Raw genomic sequence first — 24,749 nt, 5'->3', positions numbered from 1 at the left:
TTAGAATTACTTAGAAGAGTAGTTGATGACTTCCTAAAAACTGGTTAAGGAAAGTTATTACGTAATAGGAAAAAATTCGGAAAATATGCAATTTGTGAATTTTTACTCTTCTTATTCTGATTAATGGATAAAAACCTCTTCCTTAAGCAAAAGTCTTGTTAAAAATAAAAAATGATTTGAAAATTTTGTTAAAAATTTTCTTAAATTGAAAGAGAATGCATTTTTTATTCCTTCAAATGGGCAAAATATTATCTTAATTATTTTATATGAATTTCTTTTACAAATTTTTTATACATATACAAAATTTTCATTTTATAGCATCAGAACGTGTAGCTGATGTTAGTTTTCATGCTAGTTCCGGTTATGAATATCCACCGGTACCAGAATATGGACCACCACCAGCACCAGTATATGGTCCACCAGCACCAAAACCAATATATGGTCCACCACCACATCCATCACATATATATATTAATCATCCTCCACCATTTTTCCATCATCATCATCATCCACGTGAAGAGACTTGGTTAGATAAATTAAAACTTAAAATTGATTTATTTACAATTGGGAAACTTCTTTTAAAATTAATAATTTTTAAAAAAATTGTTAAATTTTTCGCAATGATTTGTTTATTATTATTCTTGCCAAAATTAAAAAATTTATTTAGTGAAGATATGATGGAAGATGCATCATCAGCTGAATCAAGAGATTTTGGAACTGATAAAGGTAAAACAAATATATTAATATACATACATACAGATTTAGTTAAAATAATTAAATTATTGATTTTTTCCAATTCAATTAATTCTAATTAAATATTCAATTTAATTTTATATAGAAAAATTAAATGAAACAATAAATGAAGTAACAAAATTTGCAAAAACTGCAATGGAAACTTTCTCTCGCAAATATGAAGGTTGTGAACGTGATCAAATTTGGTGTCGTTTTCAACGAACTGTCGATGTGATTGATAAGAAGTACCCTTATGAAAAGTAAGTATCACACATACCATTCACATATTTATAGTTGTGGTATTTAACATTTATTTATTTTTTTTTTATTTTTTTCTTTTCAATTGTCTCTTATTATTGATAATAACAGAATTGTTCAACTCTATTCACCTAAAAGAGAAGTTAAAGCCTAATATACCTATTGTCATTTATTTAAAATATAACAAATGAGGTTAAATTTTTTATTTAAAAATGGCCGTAACAATCAATTCAATTTAACTATTGATACCATCATTGGAAGTAACAAATACAAAAATTTAATACCGTTAAAATGAATACGTTCCGGCAAACAAAACAAAAAAAACCAAAAGAAAACCAAAAAAAAAGAAAAGCATTCAGTAAAAGTCAAAATAGGGATGCCGTTCAGAATTTTAATAGTTTTTCGAATTCAACTTTTCAAATTCTCTTATTGTCATTTATTGTCGTTTATTTTATTCCAATTCATTACCAAATGCGTGATCTTTAATTTGACCGCACAATTCAAATTGGAATTTTGCTTTCATTTTAATTATTTTCTTTTAAATTTTCTATTAAATTTTCTTCTTTTTTGTTTTATTTATTTATTTATTTTATTTCATTTTTTGTTTTCGTTTAGTTTGCATTATAAATTATTTTTATATACATACATATAAATTTATATATTTACTTATTTATTTAAATTATTTAAAATTCAAAATGTGTTTTAACACGTTTTAAAAATTGTATTATGTACATACATACATACATATATATATATATATATATATATATACGCTATTTATATAATATTATAATTAGTGTTAAAAATTAATTAGGATATTGTAAAATTGTTAAAAATTTATAAAATATGAGTGTGTCTAATAAATTTATGGAATTTGATGTTAACCATAATGTCATAAACGGATTCCATTAATTGAGTGATTGTATACAATAATTGTAAGCTTAAGTAACAAAAAAGGTAACAAAACACAAAAAATAAAGTAATAAAAATTGTTAAATCAACATAACATTTGGCTTATAATTTCTTTTTATAAAAATTTTGCAGTCACACAATTTTAAAATTCAATACAATTAAAGAGTTGAACAGTAATTGAACAGTACGTTTTCTGACTAAAATATCTACTTTTACACGATCTTTGTCGAAAATTTTACTGCTTATGTCGTTCCTTCGCGGTAGTATAACTAAAATTACGTAACTAAGAGATTTTAAGAAGAGATTGGTGATTTATTTAACTTTTAATGCGAAAATTGCATATAACATATTCAGTGTTAATTTTTCTCAAACACAAGCTTATATACAATTGTGTTAGACAATGATGCAGAATTGAAATTTCATATACAAACATAGATATTCAATAGAAACGTATTTCACTATATAAACGAATATTTACGTCTATCTCCCCTCTTCTAAAAGTAGCAACTTCTTCAAATTCTAAAAATATCATACAATATCATTAACACAGTGGCAAAATGGGTGGATGAAATTATCGTCGCAAAAACTATTTGTTTTTTGAATTTTGAAAAACAAATAGACGCCAAGCCATAGTGCTATAAAACTTTATCATGTTCTAAACGTTGAGAATGAAAGCATTTCTTTTCCATTTTCCTGCAACCTCATGTGATGGTCCATTCAAATTAACAAAATTTAAATTTTAGCTAAAAATTTCGAATTACAATTAAATAAAATTAAATGTCTTGTAAATTCTTATGAAATTCGATTTTTATAAGCGTTAGTGTAATACTTTTAATTGTTACTCTTAATTTGCTACTGATTCCCCTAAAACTATGCAATAGTTTTTTAAAGCATAAAATAATGTTTGGTTAATTAGTGATAACAATCAATTGAAGATCTGTCTATTGTTTTAAATAAAAATTTTCACTTATTCAAGGAAAAAGCGTTACTTTACACAAGCCATTGATTTGATCCGTGGTTAATGTATTAAAATCCAGAATATTAAAGAATTTATTCAATTTTTCATTACAAATTTTAGGGTTCTAAAAGTAAGCTCAAAATTATTTATTGTACATACGTATATAATATACAATGATAGTCTTTTTCAATTTGTTTAATAATTCTAATCAAATTTTAGATACATGTATATGTCGAATATTGAGTGTTGAATAGCTATAATACGAAAATTATCAAATTATTTTATAAATGACCAAAATTTTGATTGTCCTAAAATAAGCAAATTTAAAAATATGCAACTGCAAATGCCATTACAGTTGCATACTTCAGCACAAGCTTCGTCAATTGTTTAACATCAATTATTTAACATTGCCGTAATAATTGTTATAAGCTTACATTATGTTACTATCTTGCAAAAGCACAATGAATTTATACTAAATTTCCTACAATCAAATTAAATTTAAATAAATTTATTATCAAAAGTATAATTAAAATTAAAGCTAATTAAATAATATAATCTTGTTACATATACATCTAACATTTGTTCTATTCATTAATATAAATTATAAACATTCCTGGTTATTAAAAATACACCTGTTACTTTCACTGCTATAATTCTGTTGTCTCTAATCTTTTAATTAACATTTGAGCATTATTTGTTAATTTATTAATTTGGTTATAAGAATTTGAAGTTCGATTCAAATCATTTGTACCATCAAACATTTTTGGCGGTTTTAATGTAATAGCAGCTGCAAGTATATTTTCATCAAAAGAATCAGAATTTTTATATTGATCATCATCATTTTTAAACCATTCATTTTCATAACCCTTTAACCAAATTGGATTTGATCCTTCAATACTATGTTTATTTGTGTTTGGTACTCTAGTATTTGATTCACGCGGTGCTGTTTCATATGATGTTTGATCTACAATAAAAAAAAATCATTTTATTAGCATATTTTTTAAATTATATTTTGAAAATGAAATTATCATTTACGTACTATATATATTAACTTTAGCAGCTCTTAGTTGCCTCTTGTAACTCCTCCTTTGTGAAGCACATAAAATAAGTACAATAACTAAGAAAGTGGCAATAAATATATTTGAAAATATTAGCCATATATACATTGGTCCTTTACTAATACTTGCAACTAATAATTCAGTTTCAGCAGCTTGTGTATCAAGAACATTAAATTCTTTGAATAGATCGTCAAGTTTTTCTACATTTTTATCTATTAAATTTAGAACATCATCCACTTCATAAATCGAATTATCCTCCTTATCAACTAAGTGCATATATAAATCAGTCTTTGTTTTATCAACAGAACCATCCTTATTTTCATGCACCTTAAATTCATCTATGTTTACTATAGCTCCACTAACGTTACTTAAAGCACTGAAATAGACAAAAATTATTGAAATAATTTTTACTAAATTTTATAAATAAATATTTTTCAACTTACTCTCTAAATCTATGAATTTTATTTCTCAAAAATTGTGGATGCTGTCTAAAAACAAATTTTACTTTTTGATCATCTCTTAGTAAATAAATGAACACGTGAGCGGTATCCTTTAAACCACCAGTATCATTGACTAAAACCATAAAATCAAAGTAACCTTTCATACCCTTTTGGGGATCAAAATTTAATTGAATGTCTCCAGTTATTTGATCGACTAAAAATGGTGTATTTTCAACATTTTCTAAGCCTTCGGTAAGTGTTTGTCGAATTTCTCCAACTTGGTAATAATTTAATAAAGCATTTGGAATATCATCTGCATCATAAGCTTCAACTTTCATAAATTTTGTTCCAAAATCGGCTGTAGTAGTGAATCCGCCAGTAAAAATTTTTGATATAAATCTTGGTTGATTATCGTTTATGTCAAGCACTTTAATAAAAACTCTGACAACAGTTCCATCAGACATTAAACTTTCATCCGTCATTGTTAAAGGTAATGAAACGTTGCTATTTTCTAATAAACTTCGAAGCTTCCGTGATTGTTTATATCTATTGAAATAGTTATGGAATCGATTTGAATTTATTTTCCGGTAATTTGTTGACAAACGAAGTGGAAATATTTCCACAGCCTCTTTAGAATTTTTTGATTCTTCTCGTAATAATAGTTCTTCTTGCTGATTACCAGTTGGACTTGAACAACTTTCAGTAGCTTTAATATATAAAGTATGATTTGATTTCACTTCTCTATCCAACTCTTTAACAACTGATAAAATGTGGGTCTCTTGGTCCAAAGCGAATAAATTTTCTTCATTTCCTTGTATTATAAAATAACAAACTGTACTTGGAGGGTCATCTAAATCATCGATTTCATCTCGTTCTATTGTATCTGGTAATTTTATTTTTTCATAGCCAGGTTCTGTGTGCTCTGTAAAATTTACTGATATTTGTTCGACAAGAAATTGTGGCTCATAGTCATTAACATTTCTAACATATATGGCAAGATCTAAATCAGAACTTAGTGATGTCGGCACACCTTGATCATATGCTTCAATTCTTATCTAAAATATTAAATAAAACGTAAGTGAGTTCATCTCGTTCTTCTAAGAAATATATTTTCAAAAAATTACCTCATAAATTTTTTGTTTCATTCGATCTAGCTTTTCCTTTAAAAATAGCATTCCTGTTTCGGAATCAATTTCAAAACTTCTATAATTTCCTAAAGGATCGGATTTTAATTTATATCTAACAAGCGCATTTAATCCAACATCTTCGTCTGTTGCATAAACTTGTATTATTAACGATCCAATTGTAGCATTCTAATTTAGTAAAAACATTATGTTTAAAACCAAAATAAAGAATTTTAATTTAAACAGTTATTACCTCTGGTACACGAATCGTAGTATTTTGTGCTGGAGAAATAAATACTGGTGGATGATCATTGAAATCAGAAACACAAATGTCTAGTGATTTCTTTACGACATTAGATGGAGTTCCCAAATCTCTTGCCGATATTGTAAGAGAATGATTACCATATTTATTCTTTAAAGATTTTCTTGCGTATAATTGACCCGTCCATGCATCAGATTGAGTTAATTGAAATAGGCCTGGAAAAAATTGAAAGAAAAAAATTTTAACTACATATTTTTTGATAGTTTGTGAAAAACTTATACTTTCTTCGTTTCCTTTTATTATAGTCATTTCAATTCTGCCATTCAATAATTGGGGATCGTCTGCATCTTTACCTCTTATGGTCGCAATTACTTCTTTGGTATCATGGTATTCTGTAATTTGAACACAACCTATTGGTAACGAAAGCTCCGGTGGAGAATCATTCTCATCTAAGACGTTAACACTAAGAATAATTTAAATAGAACTTTTCTCATTTTAAAAATTTTACACAAAACCAAATATTACAATATTTGTTTGAAAGTATTTCGACTTTCTCCAGCTGCATAACCAAATTGATAGTTATCCCAAGCTTCTACAACAAGAACATAAAAATCTTTTGTTTCTCTATCAATTTTGTCGGCAGTAGTCAAAACTCCAGTATCGGCATCAATTGTAAATTTTCCCTTCGAATACAAAGTTTATAATTATAAGCAATGACAAGAATTGTGAATTTTTGATTGTGATATAAAAAATATCATACTTGCGAACTAATACGATCCATGAGAAAAGTTATTTTACCGTAATCACCAGAATCAGAATCTGCTGCTTGAATTGTAGCTATTCTAGTGCCAATTGGAGAATTTTCAAGAATAGTAAAATTTTTTGTTGTTGTAATGAAATAAGGATTATTGTCGTTTTCATCTAAAACAGAAACAAAAACGTCAACTAAAGATGATCTTGGCGGGTATCCAGAATCTGTAGCCCTCACAGTAAAATTAAGCCATTGATGTTCTTCATGGTCTATCTTATTTGCTACAACAACTTCACCAGTTTCTGGATCTAAATGTAATAAGCCTGTCACTCGAGGATCACCTTAAAAATTTTTAAAATTATAAAATCTTCCTAATTTAATCAAGTTTTTCAGTGAACCTTCTAAGAAATATGTGATAGTGCGATTTTTATCAAGATCAAACGCAACAACATTCCCAATCGTTACTCCATTCATGCTATTTTCTGGTACTGATCTCTTATAAAATGGTAATTTGAATTTGGGGTTATTGTCATTTTCGTCTTCTATTTGTATTGTAAGCAAAGCTGAAGAAAAAAAATATAGAATAGTTAAATAAAATAAAAGTAAAATTAATTGAGCTAAACCTAGAAAATTTTTGTATGATTTTTATATTCATAAATTTACATTCTCTTAGTTGTGGTCCCGTAGCTGAAGCTAAATCTTCTACAACAATTGCTAATTTAATTTGTTCAACTTTTTCTCTGTCGATCAGTTTTGCAACCTTTGAATTATAGAAACCAAAAACAATATCAAAATTCGAAAAATTTTTTTATTTTCTTCTTTGATATTTTATACCTTAAGCAGTCCCGTAACAGAATTTAATTCAAAAGCACTAACAAAATCATATTCACTTAATTTTACAAAAATCCCTTCATCAGTTCGAGCTTCAGAATTTTTTTTATTAATTCGATATCTTAGTATCGGTGATTCATCTAAATCTGTGGCAATTATTCTGTAAACAACAGTACCAACCGGGGTGTTTTCCTTTATTTTGAGGGTTAGAAATTCAGTGAAAACCGGAATTTTATTATTAACATCTTTGATTGTAATATTAACGAATGTTGTAGAACTTAGCTGAGAATCTCCAAGTCCACCATCTAAAGCTACCTAATTACGAAAATTGTATGAGTAATAATAAAATAATACTTAATGTTTTGTTTAAAATTCAGTTGAATATTCGAGAAACTTACGACAACCAATGAATATGAAACCTTTCTTGGACTTGTGAAATCTGGATCTAAATTGGCACCATCTGCTGTATAAATTACTCCTGTATCAGCATTAATTATAAATTTATCTGCTGCTCCTGATTGTATTCTGTAAACAATCAGATTATTTGGTTTTGATCCATCCCTATCTAAAGCATTAATTGCTAAAATAGAACTACCAGCTGGCAAATCTTCAGGAATTACTTTAGAATAATAATTTTTTTCAAATATTGGTGTATTATCATTTATGTCTTGAATGTATATCGTAACATTAATATCAGACCATAAAATTGGCATTCCTGAATCTCTAGCCCTTACTGTCAAATTTATAGCTTGAATATTGTCATATCCTAATTGTAAATCTTCAAAATCAATGGGAGTTTTCGGTTTAAGTTGTCCTGTTTTGGGATCAATTGTAAAATTCTTTGTGAGTAAGCCACCAACTATTTCAAACGTTATATCACTATTTTCTGTTCCATTCAAATCATTATCTCTAGCTTCAAGATATAATGGAATTTCAAAATTTAAATTATTTTCAAGTAATTTAGCTTCGTATTTTTGTTGAAAAAAGGTTGGAACATTATCGTTAACATCTTCAATGTTAATTATTAACTGTGCAGTATTTTGATTTCCACGACCCAAATTATCCCGGGCTTCTATTGTTAAATAATGTCGCAAATTCATTTCCCTATCGAAGGCATTACCATCATTTGCCTGAATTGATATTAATCCGGTGATTGGATCCAAATTGAGTCTGAAAACGAAAGTCAAATTTATTCATAAATGGGCATTAGTAAATACAATTATGAAATTTTTACAAATGAGATATTCCCCCTCTCAGATGAGTAAATCTAATTCCAGTTGTTCCATAATCACCAGAGTCCTTATCAATTGCTCGTATTTGTGCTATTGCAGTGCCTGGTTCTATATTTTCCAAAATGGAGATTTCATATGGTGCTCCCAAAAATTCCGGAAAATTATCATTTAAATCTCTAATAAAAAGTTGAATTTCAGCTGTACTAAAAAAGAGGAAAAAATTTAACATTCTTATATTATTAGAAAAACTAAGAAATTTAAATTTAATTATGGTGAATGAAAAGTCAAGATTAGCTTATTTAATAATGACTAATGAGTTATAAATTAGCTATTAAATACTACAATATATTTCAAAAAAACTATTTAATTCTGTTGTTCTTATTACCTCCATTTTCGTTCTGGAGCAAGTTCTTCAGCAACAATTGTAAAATTCAATTCATTTACATTTTCATAATCTAATAAATCGGGATTCTTAACGGTTATTAAAAAACTAGCTTCATTAACAGCTAGTTCTGGTGTTATTTTAAAAATATCGTTGTCAGGATCTATAAATAATCTAAAAGTTCCATTATTGCCAACATCATGATCAAAAACTTCGTTTTTGGCATTATTTAAAAAATGTACAGGTGAATTTAATTGTGCGTTTTCATTGATTTCACAACTATAAGTACTTTCTTTGAAAGTAGGTTTCTCATCGTTGATATCGGTTATTATAATTGTAATTTCGGTACGAACATATGGCGGTGGCTGAAATTAATATTAAACATTTTATTGAATTGTAATTTAAATTGAAACTTTATTGATTTTCTTGCGACTTACACTCTGTTTTGTAACTTCTACCGCTAATACTTTTAAAATATAAGCTCCATTAAATACTTGATCATTTTCACGATCTAAATTCGTTGTGGTAAATATGACACCAGTATCTTCTTCGATGTTGAAAATATTATTTTTTTCGATTGAATATTTAATTTTATTATTAACACCTCGATCCCCATCGATTGCTTTAACTTGCAATACTTTTGTTCCAGGTGCAGCATCTTCTGATATTCTAGCTACTGATTGTGTATGAATGAATTCTGGCGGTTGATCTTCAATATCTTTAACTTTGACTAGAATTGCTGCAGTACCTGTATTAACTCGACCTTGATTTGCTCTATCAATTGCTAAAATACGAAGTTGATAAAGACTTTTTCGTTCATAATCCAAATTTCCAACTAGACGTAAAATTCCCTTTCCTTGATAAGTTGCAATCGAAAATATTTCATTATCTCCGTCAAGTTCTTGCAAATAATAAACTACTTGTCCATAGGCACCTTCATCTCGATCAGTTGCTTCTAATGCAGTTATTATACCAGTTGGACTATTTTCTGGAATTTCAACAGCTGTCTGATATGGACGAAATATTGGTTCGTTGTCATTAATATCTTCGACTAGTAATAAAAAACTTTGCGTTACATAATTATCTTCACCAAAATGATTATCGGTTAATGTTAAAACAATTGAATATTCATCTTTGGTCTAAAAACAAAAATTAAAAAAAATAATTTGATTATTTTGCAATATTTTTAATAAAAATAATGCCATCTAACCTCTCGATCTAATTCCTTGGCTAAATAAATATTTGCTTCATTTTTTCCTGAATTTTCAATTTTAATAACATCACTGTCTTGTGAAGGTTTCACACCAAATGTTAAAACATCATTGTCAGGATCATATCCTCTAACGTGATAGATAAGTGTTCCTACATATAAATTTAATAAATTTAATTTCAATTCTAAATAATTATAATAAGAATTATAAAAATAGTTTGACTATTACTTACCTACTGGAGTTTCAGGTGATTCTTTTAATCTTAATACAATTTCGGTTTGGCCTCTAATTACAAATCGAGGCGGACGATTGGCATTAGCTAAACTTATATTTATAAATAATATTAAAAGTACACTTAACACATAGGAGGCATAATATGCTTTGGATTTTAATTTGACTTTTTTATAATTTTTATAATTTTTCTGCATTCTTGTAAAATTTTTAAATTTTCCCATCTCAAATACGAATCTGTTCTAGATTTGTACATAATCATTCTAGTATAATTCAAATAATTTTTATAAATTAAACAATAATTTGAAAATCTTTCATGTCATCAATCTGTAATAAAATAAAAAAAATTATTATTTGAGTTAAGTTCAAAAAATAATTGTCAAATTAATTTCATTTTGAAATTTAAAAGTTTTAAAACAAAAATTAATTTCTGCTACATAATTTTAGAAAGTTGTAAAAGTTTTAACAGTCCTCTTAACACTTTTGTTTGGGCAGCGACTATTTCCCATGCCTCCCCTCTTTATGCCTTTGTTTCTATACCAAAATACTCCTTTCACAGCTTCTTTAAAGTAAACTTCAAAACAACTGACAAAATATTATAAGAGTGGAAAAATAGAAGGCCATCTACACTGCTACAAATGAACCGACGTTCAATGTGAGTTTAGGAAAAAAGGGAAAAAAAATATTTTTTAGTACAATCTTAAATTTTCAAAGAAGAAACTAAATTTTTCTTATATTTACTCTAATATTTCTAAAAGATGGCATTACATTAATTGTTTTAAACAAAAGAAACGTGTTGCCTCCTATTTGGAGTCAGTCAAATATTATGGACCGAAGTATGATTAAAATTAATTAATTTTATTTATTTAAAATTTTAGTGAGATAAACTAGGACATATCTTAAAATAATTTTTTAGATTATATGACCATTTCAGAAAATATCTATATATTGACCATTTTGAAAAATTAACTAAGAGAAAGTGTTTGTGATTATGAAAAAGATTCATTTACGCTGCTGTTCCAGGATATGCGAATTTTGTAATAACAAAGGAATAACCGTTAGTACTTTAATATTAACAACAAATTACGCTAATAAAATGAAAAAGAAAATTTTTAGCACATTACCAAGAAAAGTGGGAAAAAAATGTGCTTATTAATTTTACTCACTTCTTTCGTCCATTCATGCGTTCTTCATAATCTTTTTCAGATTGTACACTCTTTGAAATAGAAATTTAATATTTTACACCGAAATGGATCTTTTATATAGAAACGTATTTTCCAGTGAAAGTTATGACCCTACGACTTTTAGAAATTTTATACATTATGCCAAAATTTTCAATGCCTAAAATTTCGCAAACGAAGATAAATAATTATGTACTTATATGTTAACGTTTCGAAATGCCAAAATAACCGCTGAGACTAACCGTAAGGACTCGTTAAAATATTTTTTAACTTTGAACATAGTTATGCTCTTCATAGACAGTAAAATCTAAGAATCTGAAGTTTTAGGAGCTTTTAGACATTGATGAAAAATTAATTAAATTAGAAATTGGTTTTATTCTCATCTTCCTTCGCTCTTCGAGAATTTCGAATAATCCAATTTGCGACTCCTCATTTTTTCGTTAGTGTAAGCTTTTCTAAATTTCTATGAAAGCATAAAAATAACATAAAATGTTTTACCAAAAACTACTACGACCCTAACTCACAAAATTTAGCCGTCGAATTCGATCATTTTGTTATTTTTTCTTGTAATTTTTATTCTTCTCCCAAATGTATGCAATATACATGAATTTTAATGAAGTCGATGAAGAATAAAATGTTTAACACCACTGCGTAAAACTTAAAGTATTAGTGTAATTTAAAAAAAACTTCCAAAACTCGGACTAAATTTTAAACTAATACATAAAATTTAAATTGAAAAATTAAAATTTAATTAAAATAAAAAGTACACAGCAAGTATGTCTGTATGTGATCTATACTTGATTGTTTGAATAGAAAGTCTTAAAGATTAAATTACAAAAATTTTTAACTGAATTTCATAATTTAATAAATAAAAATATTTTTCCCATTTTTTTTTTTTTGCAAAAACAGAGAATAAAAGCTTTAGTACCTTAGCATTTTTAACGTATTGTGTACGTTTAGGTCGTTTAGGTTTTATAACCGTGTCAAGTAACTTTGTTTTCTGGTTTAGTAGTTAAGTAGTTTATCAAAATTTTGTGGAAATTATTTTTTATATTTTTATTATTTTTCTTTATAATTGGTACTGTTTTTTGTATTTAATTTATTTTATTTTATTTTTTTTTTTGTGAAAAATTAACCTACATAATCCAATAAAAAATGTACTATACTAGTGATTATAATTTTTAATATTTCAAGAAATTTGTTGTTTTTGTAAGTTCAGTTCGGTCTATTCAGAACAGATTGTGCCTTTTTAAATTCTCATTTAAAATAATTTTATGATTCAATTATTTTACATTGTTCTGCAGAGTATTCCACTTTTACGAAGCATTATGAAATTACTAATTTTTGTTTAGGGTTGTCATACCTTCCATAAATAAAGTAAACAATATTACAATAAAAATGTATGCTTATTTTTTTTTTTGTATTCAATTTAAAATATTTTTTATTTTTAATTTAAAAGATTAAATTTGTTTGCTTATTCGTGTAAATTTTTTTGCTTTATTAATTTGTAATTATGATTGAACATGTAAAATTAGCAATTATATGTAAAAGTGAGTATTAATTAGAAAATTATGTATTTACGAAAGCAATTACAGCTCGAAATAATTATGTAATTGTCTTGAATTTGTTGAGTTTTTCACAAAAGGAATTAATTATGTAGGAATATTTAGATTGATTGTAATATCTAAAAAATTAATAATCTTAAAATTATTGAAAAAATTTATTAAGAAAAATTAAAAAAACTTTAATATTTTTTAAGAACCTTTTTACAAAATATCATCTATTTGCAAAAATACAAGTTTAATGGGAAAACAAAAAATTTACGAAATCAAATTATAGTTCTTCTGAATTCTAAAAATGGCCTCAAAATATATTATTAATATTTTTATAGTCATCTATTAGGGGTTGTTCGAAACTAGTGTAAAAGCTCACGGTTAGTGATTTCTTGGAAATTTTGACGAAATGAAAATGTTTATGTGAGGGTTAAGAGTACTCTAGGGTTAAAGAAAACTAAATTGAAAAAATTCTGTCAATAATCCACAACTGATTCAAAGCTTTTGAAGCTAGAGCGCTGTGTTGTTCGCGAATTTTTTCTCAATTAATAGACTTACATACCAATTAGATGTCAGAAATTAATATCAGGCTTATCATTTTTGAGCAATAACTGAACAAAGATGAAATTTTCAATTACGAAACTTTAAATTTTTCAAAAAACTTAAAAATCTTAAAAAAGCTGCCTAATTTTTGTTTTGTTTTTAATTCCACTCATAATAATTTCCACATGTTCCAAGTACCTTTAGTCAGATAAATTGATAACTTTTCAGGTAAATTTTAATAAATTAATTTTATTATAATTTTTGTTTTTTGTTTCTACTTTCATTGCGAAATTCAAGCCCTAATTACAAAATTCAAAATTTTACTCGTATTTTTCTTTAGAACCGTAATTATTTCACAGACCTCTAAAAAATTTCTTACATTGCGATATTGCTTGGCTTTTATAAGAACAAAAGAATTTCGAAATTTAACCGTAAATTCTTATTATCTACGCAATAAAAAGAAATGTTTAAATATTTCATAAAAGTTTTTTAAAACAATAAATCAAAAAAATGTTGCTCAACAGAACCTGCTTTCATTTTGGAATACCAAAAAAAATTATTTTGAAACACACTTTTCCGTACACACATGTATTTAAATTTATTGAAGTAAAACGAAAATGTGAACTTTTTGCCATAATGTCCCATATTTTGTCAAAAGAAACTAAAGTAGGTAATAACTTGTAGTAAATAAGGAAAATAAAGTGATTTTTTTTTTATTTTAAAAAAATTAATATTTGTAAGACTTCTTGGACCAAAAACAGAAAACAGAAATGTAATAACGGTATAATTTTAAATTGAATTATAATATATGTGGAGTTTAAGATAAGACTTGCCATATAATACTAAAAAGTACTTTCACTTGTATAATTATTTATTATATTTAATCAAAAGAATTGTGAATAAAATTTATTTACGAAATTACTACTTAAAATTAATATTTGAAAACCATTTCATCATAAAATAACATTTCAAAATAACATCTATCAATTAAATAAACTGTGTTTAACACAAAAATAATATTGTTATACGTTAGCAATTCAATATAAATTCAAGTTGCGTTATATACCGACATATTTTTGCATTTTACTGCGTTTCCATGTAAAATACGTTCTAGACATGTTTTTTTTTTAATTCACAAATTTTATTGCCTATTATTATTATTAGAAAAATGTCATTATTCTTGAAGTAAAAAAAATGTCAATATCATCATCCTTACAACGGTACACTATAAAAAATTTTAAAGAATTACTTTATTTTATTAGTTTATAACACGATGTAAACTTAAGCCAATTCGGGACTTTCTTAGTGACCTGAATATTGTAGATTGTAGATTGTAGATTCTAAGGGAACCGAGTGGGAGAGAAGTAACCCACCAAAGCCAACGCAGCCATTTTTTGACTTATTGTAGCCCTCCCACGCTCCCGCCTATAATATCCCCATCCCAACCACAACAACAACAGTTGGACAACAATTCCCGAACACTTAGGGACCCATGTCCAAGACAATTGCGGCGCCGAACAGCCAGTGCCGGACAGTCGCAGAGAATGTGCACGGCGGTCTCATCGCCACCCCCACAAAATCTGCACAGGGGGGAGCCCGATATACCCCCTTTCTAAATTGATTCTCAGACAGATCTCTATGGCATGTATTTCGGCCTGGAACACTGTGCAATACGGGTCAAGTGTTGCATATACACGCGTGTCCGGGCGGAAACCGTATACGCCCGGACACGCGTGTATATGCAACTCTTGTTTTATTTTTAAATAAAACTTTACTTTCGAATATTCTTCTTATCCTTTTATCAGCTTTATCAACTAAAATGGTAGAAAATTAAGCTTTCTACAATATGACAGACTGCATAAATTATGAATACAAAGACAATATAAATTTTTTCTAAGTTTAAGAAATAATTTGTATTAACCAATCATAGTCACGCCATTACATTGCTTATAAAATGCTAATTCAATACTCGAATGCTTAAAAAATTATCCAGAACCAAACATCGATTAATGATATAGTTACTCGTATTATAAAAATATTACTAGCTAGGTAATAATTATCTCTGATGTTTAAGCAAAACCAGATGATCGGCAAACAGAATACAATAATTTTTCTCACATAAAGTGACCTCGATATAAAAAAATACAGTCCTCGATACAGGTCTCTAAAATTTTTAACACCATCGCCTCGATTTGAGTCATTTTGCTTAAAGTCGTCAATTCTCGTTCTCGAAAACTACTTTAAACTGCGGGATTACTGCGTTTTATTAAAAATTTAATATTGACGGAAAATTTGACACCAAAATATCAAAATTTTAATCAATATTTTATAATCTACTATCACAATAGATAAAAGCGGTATAAACTATTTTATTTCTTTAGATATTATGAAACGCAATTAATATAATAATTATTTTTATGACATTTTTTATTAAATTGATTAAACGATAATAAAAAAAAAAGATAAAAAGAAATTTATTCATTGAATTGAAAAAGTTCATTGGCATCTTACGAAATAAATGGAAAATTTTTGCAAAATTTTTTTTTGTTTTTTAAAAAATTATGTAAAAATATTGAAAAATCAATTTTTTTCTTGGAATACCGTAAATTTTTTAATTTCTTTATATTCTCTCTTATTATTACAGAAGATAAAAACTGATAAAGGCAACCTTCACTTCTGCAATTACACCTTGCTGTTCATTAGAAAAACAAAAATCCTTCAATATTTTTTTTAAGATAAATTTAATCTCAGAAAAGTTACTGAACTTTGCAAAACAATCAATTTAAATAAGCATTCTTTATTTCTATGCGACAAATAATTTATTTTAGGTGCAAACACCCATAGTCTTGTACACCATTTATTTAAGTACGAACATAATCTCCACATATATATTTTGGTAATATATTAAATTGACCTTTGAAGCCGAGAAAATGTAAAAAAAAAATTGCATATGGTTATAGAAATATTCAAATAATATCGAAAATGCACCTCACCCAAACAATAAAAAAAACAAATGGGAAAATACAAAAAATATCATAAAATCGGGATTCCATAAGAAAAGTGAAATGATGCTCTTGAACTCAAATGCATTTAATATAGAAACAAAAATGAAAAGAAAACTTTTTGTTACTGCTTTTTCGTAATGCTTTAATCTTCCAAAACAGTGTTCAAATTGCTGCTTTATACCAAACCTCTATAGTTAACTAGTTAACGTTATAAAATGAAAGGTGAAGATGCACATGTTGCATAGAATCTAACCGAATTGCAATAGTACAATGAAAAACATTAAAACAAAAAATAAACAAATAAAAATGAAAATGTGAATGAACATTTTTACAAATTTTACGGTTCCATTGAAAGCACGAATTGCATGTCAACTATCGTACTCGTATACAATGATGCGAAAAATATTTTTGTGTTTTCGCTCTTACTTGTTATAATTGTTATTATTTTTGTTTAAAATGTATGTACATATTATTATGTATAGTGTATATATTCATACAATTTATTTATTAATATTATTTTCAAAAATATTGTATATGAATAAATTTTTTAAAGGTTTAAGAAGATGAATTTAAGGAGATATGAGAAGCTGAAGTATGAACATAAATTTTGTTAGTGTATAACTGAAAATTTAATTAAAAATAAATTGTCAATGGGTAAATAACCTGAAAACTTTTTTACCACCTAACAATTAATGCATAAGTTAAGTTTTTGAAAATTACCATAATTTATTGAATCAATTGCTTTTCTGATGGGTGTATAAGAAGATGCATTAGAAATAAATTATTAAAGGAAAAATTTTTATAAAATTTGATACAAGAATATTAAACGAAAATTAGGAGTTTCAAATTATCTATATTCTAGTAAATCTAGTGAATCTAGAATCTGTTAATAATCTGGAAGTACACCAATTTAGAATATTAATATGTAGAATAAGAAAACCAATCGGGCACTAAATCTAGCTGTTTTCCAAAACTCAAACTATAATCCTTACATTAAATTTATTGTAAAGTTTAAATGTTAATTTTCTGACTACAATTTCTTTGGAACTCGAATATAGATATTGATTGCAAATATAACATACATATATACATTTTATTCTAGTACATTCTAATCTAGAAATTAAAGGTACCAAAAAATATTTTTTGATATATTGTTGATATATTTTGCAAAATATATCATAACGTATATAATATTATAATGTAAAATTGAAGATAGTATATCAAAGGGAGAGCCAAAATAACCTGAGGAAGAAAGAAAAATATTGCATATGCAAACTGCAACTGCAATTAATTTGCAGTTGTCGATTTTAGTATCATAAATTTTAAGTCAAACCAATGGTAGAGGAAGAGGGTATGCAAAACTGTAATAAGAAGAAAAAAAAAAACTCTGAGCCATTCACGATACCAATAATTTCGGATGAAGCCAATGGCTTGTAAGGAAGCATTCCTCCCAAAATTAAGTAAAAATAGATTTTTTTTAAATCTACAAATCAAATTTTAAATCAAATGATTGCATACAATTAGGATGAGGGAAAAAAAATTTAAAGAAGCACTAATATGTTTAACGGTCAACTTGACAATTACTATTTTAGTTACAACTTGACACTAGCTTTACTATTTTTCTGGAAATTTGAAAAGATTTCGCTTTTACGTAAATTTTAAGAGGCGATATTCAAGCGTTGTCTTCTAATAACAAAATAAATTATTTATTAACGTTTAACAGCTATACTAAAATTTTCCTCCTTAAAGGGTTTTGAAATTTTATTAATGACGACAGGGGACGGTAGAGAACGGCACAGTAAAACTAATAAGAAAAAATGCTGAAGAAAAACAGGGATATAAATTTCGCCAAAAAGCAAATAGGAAAATCAATTTTAAATGCAGCTGACAAACAAAGAAACAAACTTGAACATGTGTTCTGAATCTTCAACAAAATAGCATTAATTAAAGTAATTAACTGTAAAAGTTTTTTCCAAATAAATTTCCTTTTTCTTATACTTAAAATCCAAGCTAAAATTTAATTTGAAAAACAAATATTTTTTATAGTTAGTGGACACACCATTTTCTACTCTATTTTAATTAAAATTTTTAATTTCAATAAAATATTAAAATATTAGAAATAAATTTAATATTACTTGTTAAAAAAAAACAAATACCCGAAGGAAAAATCTCGCTATACACAATTTCACCTTATACACAATTCCAATAAATTGCCAAAATAAATCTCTTAAAATTGCAAAAATCATAAATTTTAAAATGTAAATACAAAAGCTACATTATACCCTCATGTTTTTTAAAATATAATTTGAAAATGTCTTTTTTAACTTTCTTTACTGTAAATCAAAATTTTTTTTTTTTTAATAAATTTTCACAAAATAGGCGTTAAATTTAACAATGCATACAAAACTTAGAGCATCTTAGCGCGATTTTCGTCTTTATACCTTGTTAAATGAGCATATATCGTATACGATACAAGTGTTTATGTACATTTATAATTATATAGTTATAATACTAACTTAGTTTATCTTATTTTAGCTAAAACGTGCAAAAAATAGAAAAAAAAAAAACATTCATTCAAATGCAATGAAGGTGCATTGCGCTCAGGTACATTCGCTATTGAAATTGGTTTCATTATTATTACGCGATATCATAAAGATTCCCAAAACATTATGTTTGTTTTTGCATTTTTTTTTCTCTTCTCATTTCCATTGTTTATATATGATTAGAAGATGCTGCCAAAGATGCTTAAATATTGTTGCAATATAATTTTATTACGCTATGGGAATAAAAATGTTCACTAAAATATTTTTAAGTTTCACTTTTATTTTGTACTTGTTTCGACTTTATATAATGGTGCAACTATTAGTAATACCTATAAGATATTTATATGCATATACATAAATTTGCATTTTGAACAAAAATATACTGAAATATAGCTCACACCTATCTGTATATCATTATAAAGTGTATATGTATAATTAAATCTAATTGAATTAATAAATTACAACAGCTTAGGAGTGTAAATGAAATAAGTTCATTGAATTAAGTAACACTTTTATAATTATAACATATGAAACATAATCAGTAAGTAATTATTCAGCAAATCATGGAATCGATTTGGATTTTACTTAACTCATGGATTTTCTACGTTAAGTAAAATTACGCTAAAAGAGGTTCTAGACTACAGAAAAAAAGGAGAACTTTTTTAATGTGTTACTTAGGAGAACAAACGTAAATTGAGGAAAATATATATTCATTAAGGAAACAGTAAGTATGGCGGACATTGGCTGTATGACATGTCTGACACCCAAGCAAAGAAAGAAACTACGTCAGAAATAATGTTTTAGAAAAAATGGTTACAGGAATGTTCTCTTTCTGTATAACATTTTATAAATAATATTCTGATTGAGTCCTTTTGTGTCTAGGCAAAAATTTTGTAAATCTGTATGATAACTTAAGTTGGTTACAATAGAATCAAAAAGAACTTTTTAAAAAATATCTTTTTTAAATGGTGTTTAAAATTGAAATAATACAAACTATTATTAGTAGCATACCTTCAACGATTGCGAACATTCATAACGGTAATTTATGAAACTTTGTTTTCCAACAAAATCACATGTAAATAAAAAGTCGTATTTTTGATTCTAAACAAAGAATTGTTGTGTGAAGACTTTGAAGTTGCAATCAATAATAATTTTACTTAAAGTGATATCAAAAGCCTATGTGCAACTCAGAACACTTATCGAATTAAATTTTAATGACAGTTTAAGTGTAAGACAACACTTGTAAATAACACTTGTGACGAAAGCTTGTCCGCGTTTAATAAATAAGTGCATACTTTAAGTAAGAATTTTAAGTAACAATGGATTTTCAAAATATTATGACAACCATTGTTCAATTTTGCTGTTCTTTTAGAAATTTTTGAATAATCTTCTTCTTCTGCCCTCCGTAAATTTAAAACCTTAACCAACTTTATTTATATACCGCTACACCGGGCATATTGAAGTTATCACATATTATCACCATTCTTTAAAATTTTTTATATATTCAAAATTTTAAATCATTTATCATATCTCCTTGCTTACCCAAAAAAACAATTGTAATTTTAACTTTTGTAATAATATGGCAAAAATAAACCACTCTTGTGTAAGAATAATTTTGCATTCATTGAAACTTATTATAAGCGGGAGATCCAAAAAAAAAATTCAGAAATATTTTCTATATTTATATAGTTAAAATTAATCATTTAACTTACAACATCACATCCCGCACATCACAGTATAGTAAACAATATGCTTAGCACATATTATAAAATATACTAGTGCTTACAGAATATTATTTAAATTTCATCCATTTGGAAAGGGTCTCTTATCAAAGATTCATAAGCATCTGAAATTTTATAAAACAAAAAAATTACTAGACTTGTAATATTCCTGCTTGAGTTGTTCTCTTTCAGACCTATTCAAAATAATCTAATATATTAAATATATACTTTTTATAAAAATTTCAAGTGAAAAGATTATAAGTATAATATACACATATTTAGATATGTACTACAAATATATATATATATATATATATATATATATATATATATATATATAGGGGATTTATGAGGAAAAAAACAACAATACCTAATAACTGCCGTCACGGTGAGATAACTTCTTCCGTCATAGATCGTGAAATATGTTACTGAACTACAACAAGTTGTTACTTACTTGCTTATAATATTTTATATTGAAAAATAAAAAAACACCTGATGAAAAACTCAAGTGAGACATTGAACTTTACTTCGCACATCAAAAAAAAAAAAAAACGACAATAATGATAACAATAAAGTCAGCATACAATTTAGTGTCAAATTATGATTTCATTTTTTAATATACCGTTCTTTTATATTATTATTATTCTTTTTGTTTTTCTCTGTGTATTATTTGACATTCAAAATTTCATTTACAATAAACAAAATTTTGTTATACGTGAACAAATTCATTAATTTACATTGAAATTTTAACATACATGTAAGTACCCATGAGTTCAACTTTTAAATTCAGGAACTCAGCTTCCTTTGTAAATATAAAATTATAAAAAAAAATCTATTCATAATATTTCATAGAATCAACAATGTACGAAAAAAAACCCTCAAAAACTAAAAATTTATACAAAGAGAAAAAAAAAGTAATTATTGCAAAATAATTTTATTTTGTTAAACATTAAAATTATTTAGCCAACAAAAGCTTGCAGTTTGAGTTTATTCAAAAAAATATTAAGCAAACGAGATAAGATTATGATCATAGTATTTTGTAATTATTTGGAAGATTAGGCCCATATTTATTACAGATATGTGAAGTGGTAGTAAAAATATAAAGAATTTCTTAGCAATTTTCGGTATAATTATGCTAAATTTGCATAATATTAATAATAAAAATTAAATAAATTGCTTGCAACAACAAAAACTATGTGCGATTAAGTATAATATATAGAAAATTTTATGTAAATGTAATATGGTGAACTCACAATAAATAAACGTAGCGTAACATCAATCAAAAAAAAATTTTCGAGCGCAAGCATTATTTTGGTGGCAAATTCCTAACTTGCGAAACATCTCAAACCCATTTTAAAATTTTTAAAATCTTCTAATTAACAAGATAGAATCCGTTGCCTATCATAAATCAATTTTGATTCACTTAAAATCTTGAAATTTAAATAATATCCAATTGATCTTTATTTGCTTCTTTCAAATTCGATTTAATCTATACCCACATAATATAATTTTCGGCTACTAATTTCTTAGAAATATTTTGTATCCCGTTTATTATTATTAAAATCTCTAAATTTTTAATATTATCCTAAAAGTATGCAATAATTCCCATATAATATCATTTTGATATATTAATAAGAACAATATTATTTAAACAAAAGATTATTGTTTTTTAAAAAAAATTATTTTTATTTTTGAAAGGAATTGTGCTAATTTACAAACCATTGATTTGATCCAAATTTATTAAGCTATATAAGTATCACTATATCATTATCGTATTGAGTTTCTCACAATAAGTCCTAATATGTCAATTTCACCGATATTATTAATGGAATAACAAATCTTTAACAATAATTTGGAAAAGGAACGCACGAATTTTCTAAACTGTGAATTCTAACATAACAGACTCCCATTTATTATTACATGAAACCCTATTACAAAAACTTAAAATTTGCACTCAACATTATTCCTGAGTCAGCCCAAAAAAAAACGAATCTGTTATACATAATATTAAAATTTAAATACAGGTAACAAAAAACACAAATTAAATAAATATAATGTTGAAGTTGACATTTTAACTAGTTCAAAATATTAAAATACAAAAAACTAAGCAAAAATCTAATTAAAATGAAATTTATGATATTAAAGTGTAATTTAATAGATCACCTTCATTATTTTTGTCATTTTGTTTCCAAAAAAAAACAAAAACAATATTTTCATTTTTTGTGAAATGGAAATTGAATAAGAGAATTTGAGGAAATTTCAATGCTTAAGTTTTTTTAATATAAATATTTTTTTTTTGCTTGTGAAATTCCAAAGTTTCGGATTCCCTTTAAAATACCAATTTTTTCATTTAATTAAATCGCAAACATATGCAAATTTTGATTAAAATGACAAAGTATTCGCTTTATTTTTACTTTTTTAAAGAAAAATTTAATTATAGACGAGTTACTCAACAGAACTTTTAAACTGATAAGCAGAAAATTATGTTATAATTTGGTTAAACCTTTCAATTATAGATTTTTAATTTCTAATTAAGTCAAAAATTCTTAATTTATTCATCAGCATTCTCAATATCATATTTTTTAAAATCGTACATGTTGGGAGTTTCACCTTTTCGCAATATTGGAGAAGTGTACATTTTGAGCGCTTGCTAGTTCAAAAATTCTGTGGGTAATATAAGGTTCATCACAAAACGGAAAATAATAACAACTTTTATAATATTTCATACTTAGGATTATTTAGATTTATGTTGGAGCTTCCTTTACTCATTTTACACGTTCATAGTAGGAAGGTTTCAATATAACGATGTTAAAATCAGAGATCTTTAAATTTCTAGAAAATCTATTAATTTTAAATTTAGAAACAGGTAGAAAAAGAAATGGGAAATTTTTAATGGGAGTATTTATTTCTTTGGAGTCTTGTTGCAATTGTGAACACAAAAATTTAAAATTTTTAAATTTTTTGTCAATATCAGCTAAAATTAAATGTAATTTTAAATATTTGACATAATAATTTAGACAATTTTGACAAGTGAAGTTACTCATTTGACTCTTTTGAATAAATATATACGTAAAATATGTATACTCTTTTATAACTCGCATGTGAAACCTAATTGTATTTGAAAAAAATAAAAATTTTGCAGGAATAGTAAAACCCTGAATAAATAGATAAAATGATATGTCACGGATTGATCAACTTTTAGGATCATCTTCGTCAGGCCTCCGAAACAACTGAACATTTTCCCGGGTCGATTTTAGATTTTTGCTCATATAAATTAATATTTAAATTCGGGTATTAAGGCAATGAACCTATTAAATTTTTGAAAAAATGAGTGCTTCGAAATCAAACTAGGATTAATTAAGGGAATCTAATTTAGCATTAATTAGTGGAATGATTAGCACTAATTAATAGAATTTCTTGAACATTAACATTTGAGTCCAGGCAATTACCACTGACAGTGGGACCTTTATAACTCGAAGTCGGGCGGCAACACTAAAGCAGTTCAAGTTATGGAGATTTCGAATTGAGGAGAAAAAAAAAGTTATGACAATGTTCAAGAGAACTCATATTGCTTCGAGGTAAGAAGATTTTTAAGTTGAAGAAGTTCGAGGGCGGCTTGACTTTATTTATATTTCTATAAAAAATTTTCGAAATTTGAATATTCTTGGCTTACTTACTTACTTTTTTGCTTTTCAATTAATTTAATATTCCATTTCCGCTTTAGTCATATTGACAGAGAAATTATTGTTGTCACTTTTTTTTGATTTTAAATAATAATTGTACAATAATTTTTTATTTTTAATCACCACACTCAAAAAAAA

General features: G+C 26.1%; 2 protein-coding genes across 3 annotated transcripts; one reads left to right on the top strand and one right to left on the bottom strand.

Moving 5' to 3' along the window:
- Window positions 1-236: 236 nt before the first annotated feature.
- Window positions 237-1,225, top strand: LOC129609798 (uncharacterized). The gene is made up of 4 exons (XM_055521920.1): window positions 237-240; window positions 319-726; window positions 839-992; window positions 1,102-1,225. Exons 1-4 carry the CDS (start codon window positions 237-239, stop codon window positions 1,142-1,144), a joined length of 609 nt encoding a protein of 202 aa, XP_055377895.1. The 3' UTR covers window positions 1,145-1,225.
- Window positions 1,226-2,047: 822 nt separating this feature from the next.
- Window positions 2,048-24,749, bottom strand: LOC129609687 (cadherin-23). Of its 2 annotated transcripts, XM_055521784.1 has the most exons (18): window positions 24,610-24,749; window positions 10,384-10,709; window positions 10,151-10,302; window positions 9,378-10,079; window positions 8,944-9,305; window positions 8,561-8,761; window positions 7,725-8,496; window positions 7,330-7,641; window positions 7,159-7,255; window positions 6,894-7,058; window positions 6,505-6,836; window positions 6,270-6,427; window positions 6,026-6,207; window positions 5,736-5,959; window positions 5,483-5,671; window positions 4,362-5,413; window positions 3,900-4,294; window positions 2,048-3,824 (listed from the first exon to the last, which is right to left on the bottom strand). In XM_055521784.1, exons 2-18 carry the CDS (start codon window positions 10,604-10,606, stop codon window positions 3,508-3,510), a joined length of 5,835 nt encoding a protein of 1,944 aa, XP_055377759.1. In that variant the 5' UTR covers window positions 10,607-10,709; window positions 24,610-24,749; the 3' UTR covers window positions 2,048-3,507. The 2 variants fall into 2 exon arrangements, with proteins under 2 accessions (XP_055377759.1, XP_055377757.1); XM_055521782.1 differs by having other exon boundaries at window positions 5,736-6,207.

This window comes from Condylostylus longicornis, unplaced genomic scaffold, assembly GCF_029603195.1.
Source record: "Condylostylus longicornis isolate FDR11 unplaced genomic scaffold, ASM2960319v2 ptg000040l, whole genome shotgun sequence".
Classification (NCBI taxonomy): domain Eukaryota; kingdom Metazoa; phylum Arthropoda; class Insecta; order Diptera; family Dolichopodidae; genus Condylostylus; species Condylostylus longicornis.
The sequence above is the reverse complement of the archived record's forward strand: the minus strand, read 5'-3'. Positions and strand labels throughout refer to the sequence as shown.

What these genes read in the sequence shown, in the direction of transcription:
- LOC129609687 (XM_055521782.1), bottom strand. Translation starts at nt 10,606, where the DNA reads ATGGGAAAATTTAAAAATTTTACAAGAATGCAGAAAAATTATAAAAAT. An exon ending in ATCACCTGAAACTCCAGTAG is followed by an intron (nt 10,303 to 10,383) that starts GTAAGTAATAGT and finishes ATTTATATGTAG; the next exon opens with GAACACTTATCTATCACGTT. An exon ending in TAGAAGTTACAAAACAGAGT is followed by an intron (nt 9,306 to 9,377) that starts GTAAGTCGCAAG and finishes TATTAATTTCAG; the next exon opens with CCACCGCCATATGTTCGTAC.
- LOC129609798 (XM_055521920.1), top strand. An exon ending in AGATTTTGGAACTGATAAAG is followed by an intron (nt 727 to 838) that starts GTAAAACAAATA and finishes AATTTTATATAG; the next exon opens with AAAAATTAAATGAAACAATA. An exon ending in AAGAAGTACCCTTATGAAAA is followed by an intron (nt 993 to 1,101) that starts GTAAGTATCACA and finishes TGATAATAACAG; the next exon opens with AATTGTTCAACTCTATTCAC.